The 18,526-nt window shown below is 43.9% G+C and overlaps 1 protein-coding gene across 2 annotated transcripts in view; it reads right to left on the minus strand.

Annotated features, from left to right (window-relative positions):
• The window catches only part of myo5aa (myosin VAa), a 47,981-nt gene extending 30,887 nt beyond the window's left edge, over positions 1-17,094 (minus strand). For both annotated transcript variants that reach the window (XM_030764870.1, XM_030764869.1), the window contains exons 1-7: positions 17,068-17,094; positions 7,683-7,793; positions 6,759-6,930; positions 6,253-6,397; positions 5,413-5,569; positions 2,571-2,714; positions 225-306 (exon numbers count right to left, since the gene is read on the minus strand). In XM_030764870.1, coding sequence (XP_030620730.1) covers positions 225-306; positions 2,571-2,714; positions 5,413-5,569; positions 6,253-6,397; positions 6,759-6,930; positions 7,683-7,793; positions 17,068-17,094 — 838 coding nt within the window. The remainder of the gene's footprint in view (positions 1-224; positions 307-2,570; positions 2,715-5,412; positions 5,570-6,252; positions 6,398-6,758; positions 6,931-7,682; positions 7,794-17,067) is intronic.
• Between the last annotated feature and the right edge of the window lie 1,432 nt (positions 17,095-18,526).

Raw genomic sequence — 18,526 nt, forward strand, 5'->3', positions numbered from 1 at the left:
GTCAACATTAAGGTCAAAATGAATTCATATTAATTCTACCGCAAATTACGGCAGCGGGCTCCTTTAATTCCCTGGTTAACACAAATAACAAAGAAATGACTCAATTCATTTGAGTCCTGAAAGGTAAATACCAGAGAGAAGATAATAGTTATATAAGAATTTCTCAGCACGATGGTTTGTGAGGTGCTGGTGTTTTTCCTTCATGTGTTTGACTGAAGTTGTACCTAGCTTCAGAGCTTTAAACTCGGGTAAATGGGAGGAGGCACACAGCTGGTAGAAGACATGGTAGTTCCTCTCCTCATCCGCCTGGAAAGAGAGAGAGAAGACCGCATTTCACACCATCCATTTACATTTACAGCCGTTTGAGAAAGGTTAAGAAAGGTTAATCAAATTGTGCTACAGGGGTTAAAAAAAAACAAAAAACCCAAAGCATTCAGCAGACATTTAGAATGTATTACAGTTCCGTAAGGCATTGATAAAATGTTACGTCCAACTGCCTATGGGTATAATGTTACAGGATGGGAGTGGCCATAAAGTCTTCAATACAACCAAGTATATATGCTTCAGAAAGCCCTGAGTCTTGCTGTCTGAAGCGTTTGTCTTTTCTGGTCTAGGAATACGTCTGACACAGGGTGCAGCACACCCGGGCCATGTGCCGAGGCGATAACGCAATACGGGAGCTCACCCTGTTTATAGAACAAATCCTCCAGTAATAAATTAACTCTGAGAGGGTTAAATAATCTCACTCACTCTCAGAGAGTTTATCTCCTACATGGGATAACATACAGTAAAGACTCTCAGAGGCAACCTGACGTGCTGGGTAAGTTTACGATACAGTGCCCTTGGTCAAGGAAGCACATGTAAGTAACTCATTTTCTTTTTCACTTGAAAGACAGGACCCATCTATCTACTTTGCATCTACTTTCAACGCGAGAGTGAATTCCATAGAAGAAAAAACAAAAAACCCAACACATTTTAAGGACACAGCCTGAAATACCTGCTGTTGTAAGTAACACATTCTTCCAGGTTCCATACCAGACCCTTGACCTCAGCACCTTGCCTCGCAAGTTTAAACCAATGCAAAGGCAAGTGTCCCCAAACTGAGCCCTAATGGCCGCCGCTAGCAGAGCCATCATGGTCCATCTGTACGTAAAGAGTTCTGGACCTGCGGTCAACAGCCAGCCAGCCAGCCAGCCAGCCAGCCAGCCACCCCTATACACACTGGATTTTAGCAACTCTTCAGTATGTGAGGAATTTGTTTCAGACAATAGCAGACAGATAGAACAGCTGCTTCTCTGATGCTTACGTAACTCTGGTTGGACATGTTTGACTCCAGTATCCTCGTTCTTTATCTGATTTTACCCGATCAGGCTTCCACGCTCACGCTGTGCAGACAGGCACGGGGAGGCGACGAGGAAATAAAAAAAAAAAATCACTTAACAGCCGTGAAAAAAACCCATTTCAGACACGCTAATGGAACGAATATGACAGGGGAGGAGACTTCCAGTGAGCTGAGAAGGCGTGAGATCTGGCGGGCAGGAAGATAAGGGCTCTATTGGAAACTGAAGGTATGCGTGTGAGGTATGCATTGTGTTCTTCCTCCTAACAATCCCACACGCGGGTGGACAGGACATGTCTTTTTTTTTTTTTTTTTTGCGTATTTAACCCTCCTGTGTCAACGCTCTTCTTGCGTTTACCGAGCAAACCTTCTGAAAGGCAGAGGGACACGAGCCTCGAGCGAAAGGTCGACTTTCGTTAAATCCAGCTACGTGCACGGGCCCTTCAGTTCAGACGGCGATGTTAGATCAAACCGAGCCAGGCTGTCTTACATGGTGATGGGCAGGCAAGAGCTGAAAGTTTACACAAATCATACATGCATTATGGGACTGGACAGGCGCACGTTTATTAAGCATCACGCTTGTGCCACATGCTGATTCACTGTCCGTCTGCAGCTCTGAGAAGCTTTGGTAACGCTTTGAATCGACTTTCAAAGCATTAAGAAGCACTCGATAGCCAATGAAGGCAGGTATGAGCCTAAAGGCATTTACTCAGTCACTCAGGAAAGACTGGGGAAAACAAGGGTGCGAGGAGAGAAGAAAATCATTCTTTTTCGGCTGACCTAAATACATATCCCTACTCGATAACAAATAAATCTACACATCCCTCTACTCAGACAACCTGCGTTTTGATCGCATCACCCACTGCAGTGCCAAAGTGTGATTTAATTCATCGTGATGTGAATCTTTCTGCAGAAGTCGATCGTGAAGGTTGGCTTTTCTACGGCTCCACTCTGCTCAGCTGCACGAAGCAGAGAGAGCGCGCGCACGCACGTACGCACGCATGTATGTACGCACGCACGGCCCGTTCAGCCAGAGAAGGTCAACATCTGATCCAAAAGCTCCATCTGAGCATGTGCAGACCGGGCCCTCAGAGACAAGAAGGAGAGCCGTCAGGACGAACGGTAGGGTTCTCAGCTCCATCTTTCCACCTGAGGAAGAGAAAAAAAACAAAACAAAAAAAAACAACGTCCTCCAGAACGAGAGAGTCATCTCCCCGTGTTCAGCACTCACCTGAAACACAACTCGGGATTTTTCCAGAAGGTAAGTCCTCATGTTGGCTCCGATGATCCTGTACCGGTTGTCGAATCCGATCTCGATGTACTTTCCGAAGCGACTGCTGTTGTCATTCCTGGTGGTCTTGGCATTTCCTATGGCCTAAAACCCAACAAAATATCACACACACACACGCACAAATTTATGTAAGCAGAACAGCTCTGAGAAAGTAACAAATACACACTCTGATCCATTATTTGTCTGAATGTAGAAAGAGGAAAATTGTATCACGGTCAGGGCTTTAAACCACCTCTGCATAGGGTGGGAAAACACCTTCAATGGAAAAAATTCTAGGCCCAGCGTTTGGTTGTTTACGATGGTTTGGAGACCGGGCTGAATAAACAGTGCCCTTTGTGATCTTAGTCATCTGGACCGGGTCACCTACCGCGTTTCCATGGTAACGCGCACTGCCACGGAGGCACGCTTTAAGGCAGCGGGGGCAGACGAGGGGAACGCGACACAAGCAGAAGCTGACAAGACAAATCTGTTCCTCTGGAGGATGAGGACAAAAACCTCAAACAGTTTTTTTCTGTTTGTTTGTTTGTTTTTTTTACCATTATCGATATGTTCACAGATGCGTCACTATAGAACCACATCACTCACTTAACCACATCATTATAAGACAAAATATAACTGTGCTGAATTTGCACTGAAGTGTTTGGAGGGCTCAGGAGAGGGTGCTTTTGAGCAGACTGGATCAGGGAGAGATGGCCCAAGCCCGAGGCCCGCAGAGAAGCACGCTGCAGAGTTTATGCCCACGTAGCAGCGCAAGAGAGCGCGGAGGTCTGACTTTACAGCGCTGCTAAGCATCATGGGAGCATGAGGCAATGCTGGCCAGGGGACAAATCGAGTTGGCACAGTGCGCAGTCTGGGGAGATCAGCTATGGCATTGGTCTTTCAGGACGAAGATGAGAGCAAATAAAAAGTGTGAAACGACTTCCCGTATCCTCGTGTTCGGGGACTACAGGGAAACAATGCTCTCAAGAGAGTCAGCATGTCACACCGCAGTCAGTGCCGTGGAGCTGTGACAAACGGAATTACTTGCCACTGATCCAGGGTAACAGCATGGACACACACACACACACACACACACACACAGGGGCACGCCCTAAACAAACAAAAACCCAAAACGACCAAAACCTAATTCGCACCATTTCTCTCATCTACATACAACTTTTTGTGTTTTGTCCCATTACGAATGGAAAAATATATTGATCACATCTCTGATCACCGTTTAGTATATTTTTTTAAATCCTAGCATTCTCAGGGTGGAAATGTCAAGGCAAAAGGTCATAGGAGCAATAAGTAGGCCAACTCTGTATCGATTGCTGTGCCTGGAATGTTCCTGAAAGCGTCACACGTGGAACATCCAAAGAGGAAAAAAAACAAACAAACAAACACACACACACACACATCTTATATTAGCAACCTCAAAATCTCTTCCTTGGCCTGTGACCAGATCATTCTTTGAAGAAGAGCTTGTGTCTGAGCTGGGAGAAGAGTAATGCTATTCATTTCCTGAATCACGGTGTCAGTGGGAATGGACAGGGCCGTCACGGAATGTTCTACTGCGGCTGATGACAGCAGTGCAGGGTGTCAGATACAGCCCTATGTGTGCACTATAGGGTTTACTCTCAATCACGTGTGTACACACACAAACCCTCATGCATACACACTCTCACACACACACACACACACACACTCAGGGTCAGGTTCTTGCTGTAAGTACAGAGGGGGAAGCCCAGGGCAGAGGCAGGTCTGAATGCATACTGCTTTTAACTGCTTTGTCCTCATTTCCAAGACAGCCCTCAGCTCTCTCCATTCATTCTGCTCATCTCTTACTCTGCCACCCCAACACGCGCACACACGCACACGTACACAAACACACACACACACACATACACAGTCAGTCAGTCAGTCAGTCAGAGTCCAGCCTCCTCAAAACACAAACTCAATAACGCATGTGTGAAGTGGTAGGGACAGTTAAACACATTTGGTTATAACCCGGACATGAAAGAACATGATTGTATTCACCGCTTCTGAGAAAACGCTTCTGAGAAATCTTCACCAGGGTTCGTTTAAGTCTAGACCAATGTTTTTTTTCTAAAAGGGTCTAGTTCACAAACTCTTCTGAATGCCTCTTTAAGAACCTGTGGGGAAGCTGGTTAAGACACTCCCTGCCTGGGAAAAGGGGGATTCTACCTTAGAGACACACGCAATGTTCTCCACTGTACCACACTCATAGACATGGTTGACTGTGTTACCCTGGGCAGGGTCTGGACATGAATCTAGTCTCATTCCACACCAGAGACACATGGCCCTTCATGCTGCCAAGTAACAGTCACTCTCTGGACTTTACTGTCTTTGGACTGAGGTCAGCAGCGTTCTCATTCAGGTACAACATGTCACTTTATCATACAAAGTAATATGCAGTGTGTGTGTGTGTGTGTGTGTGTGGGGAGGGGAATGAGGTGACATTGTGCGTTAGCACTTGCCCAGTCAGTCACCTCCACTCAAGTGTCTGATGTGTGAAACATCACACAAGATCCGAGGTGACTGCACATTTCAAATTTGGTAGAAATAAAAATGGAGAAATCTTTAAAAATCCAGTGGTTATTAAGTCCATGACAAGAAGACTCAATGCAAAAAAAAAAAGGAAACGTTAACAAACCAATTACCTGGTGTCCGGTCGCTGATGTTTGGATACTCGCATCAGTATAACATCAATAAAGCTGTAATTAACTGAGAAAGACATTAGGAGTTAAATTTAAAAAAAAGGGAGACCCTGTTTTTAGCTCACCTCCATGATGGGGTTCGAGGCCAGAACTTTCTCCTCCACGTTGGCCTCGCTGGCGGAGCCGCTGACCGTGGCGAAGTAACGCATGGCGTATTTGGCCGAGACCGTCTTCCCAGCGCCTGACTCCCCGCTCACGATGATCGACTGATTCCTCTCATCTCTAAATAACAGAGGGAAAGAGAGACAAACACTTTATAAACCTGCCTCTAGACAGGAACTGACACACACAATTAGCCACACGAGCAACAGATAAAGAATTTCTCTAATTCATAAAAAAAACGACAACAACAACAAAATGCGTTTGTGTGTGTGTGTGTGTGTTAGGTTGGGGGGGGGGGGGGGGGGCTTTGCATTTACACACAATAAATCACATGTCTTTGACTCAAGCAGCAATAACCACGGGGAGGGGGGGGGAGTGAGAGAGAGAGAGAGAGAGAGAGAGAGAGAGAGAGAGAAAGGGAGAGGGAGAGGGAGCGAGAGAGAGAGAGAGAGAGAGAGAGAGAGAGAGAGAGAGAGAGAGAGGGAGCGAGAGAGAGAGAGAGAGAGAGGGCGAAGAGAGAGAGGGCGAGAAAGAAAGCGGGAGAGAGAGAGAGAGAGAGAGAGAGAGTGAGAGAGCTATTTCAGGAACAGCTGCAGTAAAGTGAGCAGTGTAAATGACCTACAAACTCTACCTTGAGATAGGTTGGTGGAGTAAACTCTACCTTGAGATAGGTTGGTGGAATAAACTCTACCTTGAGATAGACTGGTGGTGTAAACTCTACCTTGAGATAGATTGCTGGTGTGAGTAGTGCTCAGGTTAAGGACCAGGGGAGAGGACAAGGAGACAGTTTTACACTCACTAACCTGGCCATCTGCTTGTAAGCCTCCTCAGCCACCGCAAAAATGTGGGGATCCATGTCCCCCATGTTCTGTCCACTGTAGGCATTGATGATGTCCGTTCCATAAATAGGCAAATTCTCATAGGGATTTATGGCTACCAAAACAATACCTGAACAGTTTAAAAAAAAAAAAAAAAAAAGAAAAGAAAAAAAAGAAAAAGAAAGGCAGAAAGAAAAGAAACACACATTATAGAAAAAAATGCCTCCGCAGTGCTGTCTAAATGAATAAATGAAATATAAGCTAAATGAATATATGTAAAGTGTATAGTAAATGCGTTAATAACTTAATAACTAACATTTTCTGACCAACTTGTCCATCACTAAAAAGAGAGCCCATGTTGTACACAACAGACTGTGTGTGTCTCCGATACCCCTTTGTTAACACACTGATTTATCGATACGATCTTTGATGAAGAGGGAATGGAAACTGAGAATGCGCGTGAGGAGGTGCGTGTCAGGTGGCCTGTTTACCGCAGTAGGTGTAGATGAGTTTGGAGTCGATGAAGCGCACTTTGAGGTTGTGGAGAACGGCCGGTTCGTGCAGGTAACTGAGGGCCGTCAGGTCGTTCTCCCCCACCAAGATGTCGGGGTTTCGCAAGTGGGGCAAATTCTTTGTCTTCGGATCCAACTTGTGTTCCAGTTCCTGGAAATGGTCGGATTTTTAAACCAGAACTCTAATTAACACCAAGCCCAACAATCAAGCCTCTTTGATCTGATCCCTTTTCTCCCCTCAAGGTTAACCTGACGGAGCGACTGAAAAATGAATTGGAAAGGCGACAAAACCCACAATGCTCTTCACACAAGGCCTCAGAGTTGGACTGATGCACTTAAACATAAGGTATTTACACAATTAGACCACAGCCAAAAAGACAGTTCATCAGTTCTCATCACCTAACAGCACAACAATAGAGGATGCAATGTGACTGAACCCTGTCCCTCATATTCTGTGGTTACAGAGGATGCAATGTGTATGTAATGTATATGCCATGTGTATGCCTGCATTACAGCAACAGTAACTAATTATTGGCTTTCCACTAAGCAGCAGAGGCTGGGGGAAATCACAGTGTGCTGCAGAATTAATGGATGAGCTGAGCACCGGAAATGTCTTCACTGCTTCAATGGAGTGAACAGCATTCACTGGCAAGTTAATTACGGGGAGTGCTAATATATATTATATGTGCACGTGTGTGTGTGTGTGTGTGTCAGAGACAGAGGGAGTAAGAACAAAAGGAACCAAGAGAGATTGGAGAGGCAAGAGTGAAGAGAAAGTTTCGTAAGTCCATTAGGCCCAGTTAGATCTTTAACAAGATAACGCTGAAGAAACATATGTCGACGCTAAACACCCGTGACCCGGTGACCTTTCGCCTCCCGTACTCTCTTTCGCCCTGTACTCACCGAGCCATCCTCCAGCTGGAGGTGCAGGATGTTGTCACCCTGCTTGTAGTCCCTGATGAGTTCGGCTGACTTCCACACCTCCTCCGCATCTGGGATCCACACCCGGGCATACTGTGGAACACACACACAGCGAGTCAGCGTCACAGTTTTCCAATATGTTACGTCCACACAACTGTGGTGCTGAGAGAGTAATTATGCTAAAAATGACATACTGTGACTTCATGAGTTAACTTATCTGCTTCTAAAAATCAAAGGAGTAAACCGATGAGTGATTCACAACCTACCGTCTGTGCCAAATACAACAATCAACGGACAAACGCGTTGCCATGGTACCGTTACCCAAAACCACAGAAGCATAGCAACAGACTGAAAGGTACGCAGGCCCGAGGCTGACCAAACTACTTGGTCAGGAATACTTTAAGACTGAATTACAACTTGAATCCACAAAAAGGCATAGCAAGATCATTCCTTTAAATTCACAACCAAGCAAAGAGAAATTCTTTGTCGCTGTACTAGCCGTGATCGCAGGTGAATATGCTCCTACCCACTCTAAAGATGTTTCTAAACCCATGATCATCTTTTGTCCCTTTTAATCATCCTTAGGAAGGGGGGTGGGAGTAAGCGGGATTACCCATATATCAGTGATGTTACGGAGCTGTTCTCAGTCATATTAAAACCTGCAGCCAACTGCTGCTGTGAGAATACAGGAGTTCTGTGTCACTAAGTTGGTATTCTTCTCACAGACAGACAGAGAATCAGCTGACACGGAAACATGTGGAAAAACTCCCAAGTTCAGGTCACATGGCTAAAGAATAAAAAAAAAAAAAAAAAAAGCAAGCAAGCTGCACCAAAAGACAAGAGACCATGGCTCGTCAGCAGTTCGACTGGTACTGTTCACCGTAACGGTCCTTTCAGTCTATCGCCAAATTACGCTGCTCCCTAGCTCGACAAGCACGTTAGCTCGGCTTTGTCACAGCTCCACTGAGCCAAAAGGTCATATAAGCAGTAAACAGTAAGAACGGCATTATAGAGCGCCCGTTCCGTATGTTGACGGGGGCAATGGGCGAGCTCATTATACAGCGTGTGAAGAAGCGGCCATATTATTTCTGTTTATTTAGAAGTAACGTTTATTATGATACGGAATAAAAAGAGGGAGCGATGCACCTCTGGCCCGGGGCATAATAGACTGTGACAAGTCAATTGTGTGCGGCACAGTAAAAATAATAATAACAACAGCTGCCTCTCAGGATTGAATGGACTTAAATAAATCTAGCTACACAGCGTTGAATCTGAGCAGGCATCCGCTTATGTAGCTCTTAGCCATACTGTTCGTATTGCCCTATAGATTCTGGAAACAAAACAATGCTTTTTGGCATTCCTAAATGTTCCAGAACCCTCGTCTGCAACAGCACAGACTTCTGAATGAACAGAGGTAACTGAGAGCAGAACTTCGGTCAAAGAAACTGAGCCGCATTTGACGGCGTGTAATAAGAAGGGGGCTACTGTAAATGAAGACTTGGGATCTAGCTGACGTTCACCGGAACTAGCTAAACACGAGCAAAAAAGGTAAACTGAGCTCTGTTTACACTCCTCCCGTCAAGGTTTGCCATGAAAACTAAGACAAAAAACCTCAGTCTCTCTAGATATGGCTTCTTTAAAGCCTCTACTAATTTGGATTACAAGCAACAGTCAGTGAGAGTGACAGCCGGATCAGTCTTAACGTTTGTAAAACCGTTACTGGTCAGCTGTTGAAAAAGGATATAAAGCAGCTGATAGGCTGTAGCTTAGGGAAAGAGGTCACGCTCTTAGTTCTGTGGCTGGCCTCTCACTGAGAAGTCTTAATACTGCTGTCACAGCATGACGAAGTGCAATAAGATCGTCTCTGTAAAAGATATGCGAGTGTGAGGGCCACAAATAACTGAAGGAGTTAAGGTCTGAAAATGATTACTCTCAGAGAATCAAGTTGAGTGTTTCAGTGGGTACAAATAACTACGCAACGGAAAAAAATATTTTCCGATTACTCTAGGTGGCAAAGTTGTTCATGTGCTTTCTTCAGCCTTTTCAGAATTCTTCGGACCCTATTACGTCATGGTAGCTTTGAGCGGTTATGTGGTAATTCGGCATTGGGAGGAAGCCCAGTTTTCCCCCCCGTTGTAGTCATCCTGATGTGACTCACAGGGTAGCCTGACACACAAACCGAAGGCTGTGCTACACTGAGCTCTTGTGGAAAACTGTTCCTTGGAGATATACCAGTTTTGTACAACTTCACTTTGATGTTTTTTTTTTTTTAAATCTGTTTAGAAAAATCAGTTAGTGATAAGACACTGTTTTATGCAAATGGTAATAACATGAAAATGAGCTCTAACCCAAGGTTAAGTTAATGCATAAAAAGCAGGGCAAACCACTTATGTTTCAATAACTGGAAAAAAAAACGCTGGAGACAGTCTAACCTTCAGAAAAGACCCACACTAGTTTTCAAAACAGTGCCATTAACCATGGCAACCGTAACCACTCTGCAGATCTGCCAATGACAGGTGACCATGAGGAGTTGGGGGTGGGGATGGGCCAGAAGAAGGGGCTTTATAAATCCATCAAAACCTGAACAAACTGTGATGACAGCTCTTTGGCTAATGCTCACAAACAGTTCTGCTCTGAATTTGAATTGCAGACTGGCCTTTATCATCCTCCACTTAGCATCCATCTGCTTAATGTTCTGATACTGCTATTTTGACGCGCGTTATTGAATTACCATTGGCCTAAGGCAAAACACAACACAACACAAAGGATCGGTTTTGTGAACCCGAGTTGGGACGCCATGTCAGAAGTTAAAAAAAAAAAAGAAAAAAAAAGAATTAAGTTAGGACAAATGCAATAAACTGTTTCTATGGTAACATGGCCACCATGGAGACTGATCCCATTGGCACAGTTGTCCACCATTTCTAACAGGCAGAGAAGCAGCGTCCCGTGAAGAAACACTGTTCCTACAACTGGTGATGAAACCGGAAAGGTTTTCATTCATTGATTACGCCAAAAAAAATTAAAAACATCTTTAGCCAACATTCTGGTTTCTCTATACCTTTAACATCTAATTCCCCGCCTTCTCAACTACGACCTGTCCAGAACAGTCTATAAACCAGAGGCCATTAGAACAAGACTGTTTGTGTGTTGAGCCTGCACATCCCTGGAAGAGGACCTGTCCCAGAACCCAGGCTCCTAGCAACAGAGAGGCAGGAGAGAGCAGACTGCCGATAAAAATAACTACTCAACATGATCAGCATCACACCCACAGAGACGCTACCCCTCACTGCTGGGAACACTTCCTCATCCTCTCTCTCTCTCTCTCTCTCTCTCTCTCTCTCTCTCTCTCTCTCTCTTTACATTCACACACACACACACACACACAGATTCTGAGACGGCACATTCGGCGAAAATCTAAAAACATGTCTAAAACTACTGACGATTTTCAACGTGTTCCCGCATGTGAAGGAGCAGGATGGCAAGAGGACGTGAGGAACACAGACTTCCAACATACGTCATTTTGAAAGGGAATCAGAAAGACAGAAAAATTCTCATCATCTTTCTCTCTAGCGGTTGGTTCGGGCGCTCTCTCTCTCTCTCTCACACACAAAAAAAGGACAGTTTCTGATGCATTGTGAGATCGATCAGAAAAACAAGACAGACTAAATTAAAAAAAAAAAAAACCCACAAAGGATTTGTTTTATTTATACCAGTAAACAAATTCCTGTAAAGGAGCAGAGCCAATGAGTGTTGTGGATGCAGAGACAGAAGAGAGAGAGTCAGAAGGCTGGGTGGGCGGAGCCTGAACACACTGTATGGACTGAGAGAGAGGGAAAGAGAGGGGGAGAGAGAGAGAGAGAGAGGGAGAGATGGGAGAGAAGGGGAGTAACTGTACTGAGAGAGAAAACAGGAGATAATCCCCTTGTGACACAGAGCCTCATGATTCAGGGGCCAAAGTCAGAAGTTTTCAGTCCAGACACACACACACACACACACACACACACACACACACAAACACACAAACACGGCCCATAAGAGCTGAGAGTACATCCATGACGTGACCCGTGGCTGGCATTTCAGTCAGGTGTCTGAATGTTAGACATTTGGTTACAATAGTCTGACAGAACACTTGCAGTCAAATTACACAGCTATTTACTCTCTGCAGATCTAGAACAGTAGTGTTGAAGACTTTCGCACCATGAGACAAAACGTACCGTTTTTCCTCGAAGGGTATGATACACCTTAAACACCCTGAACAGGATCATTCAAGAGATAATAAATCATTAAAATGCTAATGCGCAGATAATGTGGTTTTTCATCTGAACATATCCTTTTGAGTGATTATAAAACATCTTTAAATTGTGTCAATTTTATGCTAAAATACCTTCATCGGGGACGGGGGAGGTTCTCTGGAAGATGACTAAGCAGTCTGCTTGGAGGCCATAACAGAGAACCTCTGAACTGTTCTATAGGACACGTGTCTTTTAACATGTCATGTATAGCACTCACCTTTTGCCATGTTGCTCTATAGCCTGGATCTTCATGACAAACTAATGGATACATACTTTACACAGAAGAAAGGGGCAGATGTCTCTCCTTCCTCAAAAACCAAGAGGAAATGACAATGTGAAGGGCAGCTTCTTGAACACAGTCAGTAAAGCTATCCAGGGATGACCTCTTAAAGTAAGCATCACGGCTGAGAATCAGAGCGGGATTAGGGAAAGCTAATCCTAGTCCCTGTGAACCACACCTCTTCTCTGCAGACTAATATACTCCTGCGCCCCAAACACTTCTCAACCAGCCTAATCAGGTCTTACCCTTGTGTAGCAGCCATTGAGATCTGTAAGCTTCATTCAAGTGTTTTTCTGTAAGATGATTACAGATCTTTGCTTGTACCTTGAAAATAACCAGGCAAGGACACGCCCCCAAACCTAAACATGGATTCCTGCAAACAGACTGCAACTGTTTTGGGTCTGCAACATGTTATTTCCACAGACATGCATGCAGGCACGCGCGTATGCATCGGCTGCAGCACTTGCCTCAAAGAGCAAGTTTTTGGAAAACCGTGGAGAACGAGGAGTGTTTTGAATGAGATGGTGTTTGTGAGGAACGTATGGCTGGGGAAGGGAAGGCTTCTGCAGTGTAAATCTGTTCACAGCCAAGAGGAGATTATCGAATTAACCCCGTAAGTCACTCGTCTTTCCCTTCAGAAGTCAGTGCTTTCGTTTACATACACAGCCTTTACGTTTTCTGAGACGTTTCGTCCTTGTTGGCGGTTGATTATAGCTTCTTTGTTTTTGGACTCATTGCACAGGATACGCCAACACATTGTCATTTATGGATATCAACCAAACAAAACAAAACAAAGCAAAAAAAAAAAACAAACCCTTCCAACCAATTGACAGCCTGGTTGGGGACTTTGCCCGTGCTTACAGGGTGGTTTCATAAAGGGAACTTTGCAATACCCTGAAAAAGTTCAAGCAGCATTAATACACCGCCAGTTCAAAAATGTACGGTCAGCATCAAACACAATTGGCCATATGTGCCCTTCTCTCTATTTGATGTCGATCAAGCATGCTGGTAATGTGAATGGGTCTCCATACTCTCTGCACACAGGAGGCTGGAGCCCTCGTGTTAAAGAGATGGCTGTCTGAGGGAACAGGGCTAACCTAACAGCCAGCCCAAACAGCACATCACATGATGGAGACTCACATGAGAATCTGCTGCTCCTCCTGCTCTCCACCCCTCTGTCCGTGCTTACACATCTTTGCAATCTCCAGACTCCCGTTCCTTGTTCAGGCTGTTGTGGACGAGCGTTTGCGCGACCGGAAAGCCCCCCCGACTACCTTGCTAAAATAAGATTCTGGAGAATTGCATTCTTGTGCCCTGGGAATGACAGACCTTCTCAGACTCTCTTCCAAATGCAATGACTCTAAAACTGGGCTTAATCTAATTAGACACTGACTAATTGGTGGAGGGGAGGAATCATCTCTCAGTCACATCAAAGCTGTTCTACAACAAAACTGCTCAGCCTCTGCCAGGTTAGAGTAACTATTACATACATCAGCATACAAAGAACTGCGTCCAGCAGTGTTCCAACACATCTCCAATTAACAACCGAAACCAGGCCGTGTAACAGGACCGTGTAACCTGGACCTACGTCCCTTCCCAGAGCCATGAACGCAAAACGACAACGACAACAACGACGACAGTCGCAACCTCTTCCCCAAAATCCAACGTGGAACCGAAAATACAGCTCTAAATCCATTTTACCAGGGAATCAAAACACATTGTGCCCCATAGAACTGAAAAAAACAACGCACTGCTACCAGGCTAACTTGGCAAAGATCTTACATCAGTCAGTGGAAAAAAAACAAAAAACAGAAACAGAAACAGTGTGGACAAACAGAACATCTCAATGTTACATATAGCAGGATGTTTAACGAAAAACTGTCGAACTTACTTTCACGAACATAAAATCCAACTCCTGATTCATCTTTCCACAGTGCTCATGCTCTATTTCATGTTGAAGGATTGAAGACCTCTGGGTGTCCCAGTTCTTCTGCAAAATGAATTGTGCCACCGGAGACTATTCAATGTGTCTGATTGGACAGCTGGTCCCAGAGGGACAGCATACTGCACTACCGCGACTGAGGAAAGCTCCAAGAATGGTCTCCGTCTCACGACTTGTCTTGAGAACTCCTTCCACTGAGAACTCTTGTCTGCTCAACAATAGCCACTATTCTCTGTCAAACAGACTTTTTACCCTTCGCCCGACTGGGATGAGCGCTCCAAGAATCACATGAGAATTACATCAAATAACTGAGATGCTACAAAACGTATCCAAAAGAGAATGGAGAAGTTCTCAGCTGGAAGACACAGGGATTAAGACGCAACTCTCCGTCTGCAGGAAAAAAACGAAATGGCTGACGGTCCTTTCTATTTGGACCAAAAACGTTTATATAAAGTTTGACTGAACAATCCTGAAAAAAAAAAAAACCCCAAAAAACAAAATGCTTTGTATCTAGGCCATACTTGGCTCAACTGAGGACGCCACACTAGTAACTGTGTCGTACTGACTGATTCAAGGGCTTGTAGCGGGTAGTGATTTCACTCAGGGTAATCTGCTGCACATGTAATCAATTTGTGATGATAAAAAAAAATCCAATGAATTGCTTAACTTTCACAACTTTTTAATGGTTCTCTGGAACACACACACAAAAAACCCCCCACACTCAATCAGATGGTCATCTACATACTAGAGGAAGTCATACCAAGCCATTTAAATCCTACTTCATTTTATGATAATGAGTGTAGCCAAAGCGTAATTCAATGAATGTTGTTATATATTATGGGTTAAATCTGGTTCTCCTAATTCAATTGGCTAACCACACAGTGATATAATGCAGAATCTATAAAAAAAATGTAAAAATCCTAACTGATGACTACATTCTAAAAGTGATTTGTCAGGCACTATCATCGAGGACCTATTTCAAAATGCGCTGCAGATTCGATAAAGCTGTTAAAATTCACGTGAGCTCCGGACGTCTCCGAGATGCAGCGCCAGCGACGGCTCTCGCAGTCAGAGGACACGCTCCCACGGCTGGGCCAGACAGGAACAACCCAGGGGTAGAGGCACAAGTCCATGATGTTAGATAAGTAACAGGCCCTGCACCCAGTCAATGCTGTTGTTATTTTGCTTGGACGGAGACACAAAGACCGGAGTGTTCTCTGGAATTGTACGTGCGATGACAGAAATGGTGAATACTACTCTTAGTGTTGTGAGCTGTGAGGGGCCATCTGACCTTGTCAGTGAGCTTCTGGGAAGAGCAAAATGCTTAACAGTGAAAAAAACCAAACAAGTAGGTCTAAGTGGTGTTACCTCTGTACCTCAAAGAGACTCAAAATGCTTCAAACACAGCTCTTTTAAAATTCAGCCATTGCAGATCACTCTGTACCACTGAACCTCTTATGAAGTACTGTGCGCTTAGCCTATAGGCCTACATGACAAAAATATCCAATGTCTAAGTGTTACCTAAAGCCTGGCCTAAAAACTAAAGCATTACATGAGCTGACAATTCAAACACCACAATCATTTTGAGATAAATATTTAATTTAATGGTTAAAACTGCGTAACAGCAGCCATAAGTGTGGGTATATTACATGTACTGCCATTCAAAACACTCCAGTGATGTACACTATATGCCTCGGTGTCAATGCAGCACTGATTATCAGTACATGGTAACATAACATAATGGTTCCCAATAACGGCTACCAAGCGAAATTTAACCATGGTTTTGCGAATAATCCACAAAAGCCAGTTGACAATACGAGCTTGGGACGGAGAGGTGGAGGCGGTTCTCCCCCCCCCCCAACCTCACACACACTATATGACAACTGAAAAATGTCATATCAACACACGTCGTCATTATCACCACCATCATCATCATCATCATCATCATCATCACAAGCTGTAAGAAATTTATGATGATTTTTTTTTTGTGTGAGTCTCAGACACGCCTTAGTTCTGGGGAGTCGACAGAGTGGTCCCAAGGCCTAGCTATAATTTGAAAACAACCACAAGTGTCGTCATATTCCCAGTGATGTCAAAGATGGTCGCAGCATCATAGCTGTACCAGACTCTTTCCCCTGCAGTCCAATATCAACGTAAACGAGAACCCGACAGATGACATGGTCCTAAATAAAAAGACTATTTAACGTGCACTTGGCTGTAACACTACCATCATGACAAATCCAAGGCAAAAACATTACATTCATATTTCTTTGTTGTTTTGTTTTGCTTTTTCTTTGTTTGCCTAAGAACCTCAGTGCATTGCTTGGGCTAGCTCGCTACATCTCCGCTTGCATCATCCGCAATACACAGACAACACAGAAAGGACTTTCAAAAAACGGACCCATTCGTGTAATTTAACCTAAATACTATGCGAACACCAAGCCCAGAACTGATCAAGATCTTAAAAATACGTTTATTATACATGTTTTCATTTTCGCCCAGGATGAAGGGCAAACTGCTTGAAATTTTGTCCAAAACGATTAAACCAAAAGCTAACAGTTCAGCGCTGAACACTACGATTACTTAACTAACGATTTCTAACTAACTATCCTTCAAATACAGGCAAGGATTTGTTATATTTAAGGTTAGATGGGCACAGCTAACATTACACACACACATCATGACAATACGTTCATTCATTCAGAATATGTCAACCATTAAAAGCGAGCACCGACTTGGCACTTCTCTCGATACAATATTTAACACTGCAGTCATTTGTCAGGCATTTCTCTCAGTTAGAGTACATATCTAGGTATGATGAATTTGACATAATCTAAATATATCGAACATTACCTTTGTATACAGCTCCGACGCAGCCATGATGGTCGCGCTCGCCTTCTCCAATCTCAGTTAACTAAGCATTAATGACGTTTTACTTGCCGTAAGAAATAAGTGCCAACACTTCCATTTAATTGGAATCGTCCCAAAGAGTGAATAAAACACGTTTCCAAAACATGTACGTTTGTTTTTGGACGTTAATCTCGCTATTTTGGTGTCCCTCCGTGCATTCTGGATATGATGGATAAAATGATTCAGTGAAACGTTGTTGCCATGCCAGACGGGTCCAAAAACGAATAGAGCCTGCCGCCGTGTGGCTTTCTGCAAAAAGTACCAGTTCAGTGATTCGCAACCCTGCTCCATTTTAGATGTCATTGTTCGAACCACACCTGATTCAGCTCATCATCCAATCGGCAAACCCGTGATTAGCTGAAGCAGGTGTGGAAGATAAGGGAGAGAAAGTTGTAAACAGCCCCCCGCCCCCAAAACAGCCGAAGCTGCGATACCTTGAGAAGAAACCATGGTCGGGGCACTGTTATTAACAGAAAAACCAAGAAGATCCTCAAAGGTTTTAAGTCAAAACTGGCCAATACAAAGACATGATTTATTTATAACAGAATAAATAATTAATGTAAGGAGGGGCAAATAGAAAGAAAGAACGTAAACCTCGCCAAACGATATATGACTAACTTACCCTCACTGCTAAAGTAAAATCTGACGGACTAAATCTTGCGACCCTAAATTCAAAGATGTAGTAATGCTACCCTGTCAACTCACTTAACAAAGCAGTCACACGTAGAGAGAGAGAGAGCCGGGAAATCACACAGAAATTAGAGATGCTTTCTTTATAGCGTCTAATGTTGGGAAAACCAGGTGCTTCATATCAGCGGTGGCGGCCGTGAAACAATGGTTGCTGGCTCTTAAAGAATGTTTGTATTATTGGTATATCAAACGTCAGAGGTGTATGCTGGTACTTAAACGTTTCCACACTCATGTGGCACCATTATCTTTCGCTTTGAAATATCCTTAACATCCAAGCGCACCCTATACACCTCATACTTGCGCGTATGGTGAACCATTAGTAGATCTGCTGCCCCCTTCTGGTAATTGTTTGTAATTGACTGACTTGTTCTTGCATCTTGCATGTTCATTAAACACAAGGATACGATCTTAAAATTCTCGAAACAACACGCTGACATCATTTCAGTGTGACTCCATCCCTTCACAGCTTTCTGTCGGGCCCAGAATACCTGTAAATGAACAACGCTGCAAAGGCCAGACACTTTTCGATTATTATATGAAAATCAACACCCATGTACTATTTGTTACATTATTATTGCAGAATGAGAAGGAAGTGTAATAAGCATAAAAAAGCATTGTGTGCATTTGTGTAATAAACAATAGTAGGAACACTTAGATTAATTTAGATTAAAAATTAGATTAAAATGCATTGTGACGGCGTGGGATTACGTTT

Source organism: Chanos chanos, chromosome 2, assembly GCF_902362185.1.
Source record: "Chanos chanos chromosome 2, fChaCha1.1, whole genome shotgun sequence".
Taxonomy (NCBI): Eukaryota; Metazoa; Chordata; class Actinopteri; order Gonorynchiformes; family Chanidae; genus Chanos; species Chanos chanos.